General features: G+C 34.1%; 1 protein-coding gene across 1 annotated transcript in view; it reads left to right on the top strand.

Moving 5' to 3' along the window:
* LOC104772813 overlaps window positions 1-1,563 on the top strand; it is a 3,501-nt gene extending 1,938 nt beyond the window's left edge. Inside the window, exons 3-4 of the mRNA XM_010497382.1 lie at window positions 1,247-1,337; window positions 1,458-1,563. Coding sequence (XP_010495684.1) covers window positions 1,247-1,337; window positions 1,458-1,563 — 197 coding nt within the window. The remainder of the gene's footprint in view (window positions 1-1,246; window positions 1,338-1,457) is intronic.

Below are 6,000 nucleotides of genomic sequence, written 5' to 3'. Positions count from 1 at the left end.
CTAATAATTTAGAGAGGAAGAGCTGTTTCGAATGCTCTCTCCATATGTTTTTTTTTATCTCACATTTATATTTTAGTTTCAAGGAAGCTATATCTTTCGAAAGGTTTGACGTCGGTTCAATATTGGATCTTGTAAGCTAACTGATCCTTGAAATTGAGAAGTGTTCTTTCAGTGGGTCATGCAAACAGCTTAAAGATGTGTGTTTAACACACAGGTTTCAACAACAGTATACCATTTTTTTAACGTATAGAATAGACCATGCTGAATGTTATTGTGACAACCCGTCCCGCGGACCCCACTAACCCACCGCTAGCTGCCCCAACAAACCGTCCGTGGACCCCACTAGCCCACCGCTAGCCGTCCAACGGACCCCAAGATGGCCCTGCAGGGCATCGATCCTAACCCATCACTGTGGATATCCCAATCCACCAGTAGATTATTGGTGCGCCAGGCGTTCCTCGAACCCTGGTCCTCACCCTTTAACAACCTTCCCACAGGACAAGCTGTCACCAATTGATCTACTAGCAGGGTCCACGGACGGTCCGTTGGGGCAGCTAGCGGAGGGCTAGTGGGTTCCGCGGGACGGGTTGTCACAATATAAACTATACGTGTAATTTTTTATATATGGCAACAAATTAGTCATTTTTTTGTTCTTTGAAAAGTTGAACAGATACTAACAAAAAATAAGCAAAACATATGAAAAATATGAAGAAAACATAATTAAAATAAATTTATGTACGTTTTTTATAACATATAAAACAGACTATCATATCATATCATACTATCATATCATACCATACTATGGTTTTTTCGGCTATTACAAAAAATAAAGGAACAAAAAAAATTGCATATACATATAAAATTAAGTGAATCTACTCAATTGTTTTTTTTGTTTGGTTCTTCAGTTTGCTAGTCCTATCTAACTACTGCTTATCAACCATTAATCATTTCCTACTAAAGTATGGGTTTTAAGATTTTAATCTCTTGAATAACATATTTTGTATTAGCTGTATTATGCAATTATGAAAAATTTATTTGAGGGTTTCAAAACTCATTTTATGATTCTATGCTTCACAATTATGGACTGGTAGGGAAATGGTCTCTTTTTAGATCTATCATTTGATTACACCATTTCGATATGTAATTTTCACTTGTAATCATTTTAATCTTATCAAAGTCAAGTTGATAATGAATTTTCTTTGACAAGAATTGGAAGTAGTTAAATGTAGTATTATTGCAAATGCAGGTATAGTTACTTGCTTCATGCTGGTAGCTTTACGATTCTGCAACAAGTTACAATGCTTTTATAAAGAGGGATATCTAACGGGGAATGGTTAGCTAGAGCATATCTACTTGAAAACAAAGATGGCAATGGTTCAAGAATGGGTTCATGTAATGAGCCTTTTGCAAATGTTGATGCTCTTTAGAAGATAATATAGGACATGTGGGTGAAAAAGTAACCAAACTAGACGCCTCTGTGCCATTTGTTTTAATGCTCCAAGAGAATGCATTTTCTTCCCATGTGGCCATTGTGTCTCCTGTTATGAATGCGGAACAAAGTAAGATTTTCTTTTGTCCAAGAACAATTGATAGTATACAACTAGACATATCAAAACTACTTGATTGAAAAACGGTATTTGCTTAGTAAGTTTACTGTATTGGGATTGATCTGACTATTAAACCTAATGAATTTGTAGGATGGCAGAATCTGGTGGGAGCAGCCCCGTCTCAACAATTTTTTGGTCCCTAGGCATATAATTTTTTTAGACTCTTAACAACATAAATTGTTTTTTTCTATTTTTTTGGACCCCATTTGCTTAAGGTTTTTTGAAAAAAAAAAATTGTCCCATGGCCACCGCCCTCTCGCCATGGGTATGAGCCGGGCCTGGGTGGGAGTTGTCCAATATGTCGAAGGAATATGAAGAAAGTAAAGCGAATCTATACAGTGTAAGATGAGTCAATATATAAATCTCTCTAGAAATGGTAAGTCGAGTGGGAATATGCGTTACAGTGGGATCGAACCGTACAAATCTATCTCCCCTCCAACACACAACCCTCTCCAATGCACAAATTTTAGACATTAACCAGCTGTATGTTAATAATAAGTTTCTTCAATCAAGGTGTATGTTGTTCTCATAGAAATATAATCCAATCTCTTTGCTTTATGGTTGGTTAGTATTTGGTTTATTTTAAATTATTTTTATTAGTGTCATGCTTAGGTTCATATAGACTTAGGGTGAATAAAAAAATGGCATTTGTTATTAAAAAATGTTAAAAGTAATATTTATATATATATATATATATGTTATTTTTTGGGTTTTTGAAATGTTGAATAGATATTAACAAAAAATAAACAAAACATATAAAATATATAAACAAAACATAATTAAAATATATTTATGTATGTGTTTTTATAATACATAAAATAGACTCTCATTTCATACCATACTATGGTTTTAATTATAAAAAAAAGGAAAAAAATAAATCAAAATTGCATATGCATATAAAATTAAGTCAATCTACTCAATTGTTTTTTTTTTGTCTGGTTCTTCAATTCGCTAGTCCCATCTAACTACTGCTTATCAACCATTAATCATTTCCTACTAAAGTATGGGTTTTAAGATTTTAATCTCTTGGATAAAATATTTTGTATCAGCTGTATTATGCAATTTTGAAAAATTTATTTGAGGGTTTCAAAGCTCATTTTATGATTCAATGCTTCACAGTTCTGGACTGGTAGGGAGATGGTCTCTTTTGAGATATATCATTTGATTTACACCATTTGGATATGTAATTTTCACTAGTAAACATTTCGGTAACGCCTCGACCGCCACCTCTTAGTAGGCTCCATGTCCAATCCTAGTCCATGGACTCACCTTCCTTAATGGGCTTTACGTGCTCTCACTAGGCCTGTGAGCCCATCAATATCTGACGGCCGGTTTGCTATGTTCGGGAGGTTTTAAAGACTTGTTACCGTCCCTACAAATAAGCGCATGATCTTTCTCTTTGTTTTGTCCTCAATTGCACAGTTCCGACAGTGACTTCCCGGAAGGTCACCCATCATGAGACTACTCCAGCTCAAGCGCGCTTAACTCTGGAGTTCTCTCAGGGCCCTTAACTGAATAGATAAATGCACTTTGGTGATATAGGTGGCCAAATCAATTTTTGTAAAACCTCTCCGCAAATCTATGAAACTGGGGTGTCACAATTTCAATCTTATCAAAGGCAAGTTGATAATTGAATTTGAGCATTGGTCAGTTTTTCTTTGACAAGAGTTGGTAGCAGTTAAATGTAGTATTATTGCAAATGCAGGTATGGTGACTTGCTTCATGCTGGTAGCTTTACGATTCTGCAACAAGTTACAATGTTTTTATGAAGAGGGATATCTAACTGGGAATGATTAGCTAAAGGCCTAGAGCATAACTTCTTGAAAACAAAGATGACGATGGTTCAAGCATGGGTTCATGTAATGAGCTTATTCATATGTTTTTTTCTATGATCATCCAAAAATAAGTATCCATCTATGCATGTTAACCATCCACATAATAGTAAACAACATCAATGAATTTGGAAATTTATAAAGAATGTAATGCAAGAAATAAAAAAATTGGCATAATTTAAGGTTTAGGATTTGGTTGGGACAGGTCAATTTCATGTTTTCTATAAAAAAATCTTCAGATTTGGCTATATTTGTTAAAATTGCTATGAAATTAAATTTATGATTATGGTTTATGATATAAGGTTAAGGTATAAATTTTAGGATTTATGATTTAGGGTTTAGGATTTAAGGTTTAGGGTTTAGGGTTCAGGGTTTAAGGTTTAGGGTTCAGGGTTTAAGGTTTAGGGTTTGAGGTTTAGTATATGATATAATGACCGGCTTCATGCTTAGATGTTAGGGGATATGATGAGTTTAAAATTGTTTGATAGTTAACCATGACTACTTCACCAAAACACAAGTAGTTTTTAGTGGACGTGTATAATTCATCCATATGGACTTGATTTTATGGATATGAAAGATTAAAATCGATTGATAGTTAACCATGACTACTTTACCAAACCACAAGTTGTTTGATTAATTAGGTATTCATATTGTTTTTATCAGGTCATCCAAAAATAAGTATCCATCTATGCATGTTAACCATGTACATAATCGCGAACAACATCAATGAATTTGGAAATTTATAAAGAATGTAATGCAAGTAGCCAAAATTTTGGCCTAATTTAAGGTTTAGGGTTTACAGGTTGGGGTGGGTCAATTTCTTGTTTTCTAGTAAAATATCTTCATATTTGGCTACATTTGTTAAAATTACTATGAAATTAAATTTATGATTATGTTTATGATCTAAGGTTAATGTTTATAGTTTAGGATTTAGGCTTTAGGGTTTAGGGCTTAGAGGTTTTTGGTTTAGAGTTTAGGATATGATATGATGAAAGGTTTCATGCTTAGGTTTTTTTGGGGATATGATGAGGTTAACATTGTTTGATAGTTAACAATGACTAATTCATCAAAACATTATTAGTGTTTAGTGGATAACTCATAGAATAAGTATAGTATCAACATAATAAGACATTTTAGCATCCACATGACAATCAACAAATATTCAACTACAATTGAATAATAAAATGGATCTCAAACTGTAGAAACAATAAAATTATAATGAATCATAAAAACAAAATCAAAAATCTATATCATAATAATTAAAGGGAAAAAACTCAAAAAAATACGCCATATAATTTTCTTTGGCCGTTTAATTCATCTAGTTATTAATTTCCCCAAAAATACCTGTTTTAATTTCCGTTGTCTTTAAAAACCTTCATTTTATTAATAACGGTAGATCCATACTTATGACATAACGACTGTTAACTCTAATGACGAAAATATTAACCAGGATTAAAATATAACCCATGTGGTTAATTAGAGGGTACTAAAGACATTGTTGCCCTCTTCTTTTTTCCCCAAATCGATTTCGAGTTTTAGAAATCTAAACCCCTAAAGCGATTTTTCTTCTCAAACTTCAAATCCCGAATTCTTTTGATTGCGATGATAGTTGTCGTCTGAGTAGTTGCGGTTCTGGTTGATTGTCTGGCAACTATCATCGCAATCAAGTGAGTAATCACTTTATTTTTTCCCAATAATTAAATAAAGTGATTACAAAGAGAGTAAGAGAAAAAAAAAAGTGAAGAATAGAAACAAAAATGTGATAGAAAATCTTGTCTATTAATTTTTAACTAATAGTTTCAATCGAATGGTTCTTATTATTTGTGACAAATCCTATAAATCTCCCTTAACAAAATGTAAACTTGATTTGTATAGTGTACGTAAATTTTATATGTCCAAGTTGTTATTTTTGTAAAACAATTTAATGATGGGAATATGGCAAATAACCCCAAAAAAAATCTATAATTCACTCTTTGACTACTTTAACCATCAATTCCTTATATTTTCTGTATTATGTATATTAATGTCCAAATTAACCCTACCACCACCAGCCACCGCCAGCCAGCCACCTCCAGCCAGCCACCGCCGGCCAGCCACCTCCGGCCAGTCACCTCCGACCAGCTAACTCCGGCCAGCCACCACCGGCCAGTCACCGCCAGCCAGCCACATCCGACCAGCTAACTCCGGCCAGCTACCTCCGGCCAATCACCTCCGGCCAGCCACCTCCGACCAGCCACCTCTAGCTATCCACCTCCAACCACCTGAGAGTATTATTGTAATTTCTCTTTGCCCTTTGGTTACTCACCTAAGAGCATGTACAACGGTGGTATTTAATGGGTTTTTAGGATTGCTTAAGAATAAAAATAAATCATAATACATAATAAAAGTTAAAATCGATCCTTAATTAAGCATTGTTAGTATCGATTCTTATCTCACATGCGTCTTTCTCAGATTGGTTCGTGAATTTAACAAAAGAAAAAAAAAACATCGATGGAAGCTTTTGTTTTTCCCTCTCTTCCTCTCTCTTTCATTTCACGAACCGATTCCAAAATCGGTGTTTT

The sequence above is a fragment of the Camelina sativa genome, chromosome 20, assembly GCF_000633955.1.
Source record: "Camelina sativa cultivar DH55 chromosome 20, Cs, whole genome shotgun sequence".
NCBI classification, from domain to species: Eukaryota; Viridiplantae; Streptophyta; class Magnoliopsida; order Brassicales; family Brassicaceae; genus Camelina; species Camelina sativa.
This window is presented reverse-complemented; position numbering and strand designations above follow the sequence as displayed.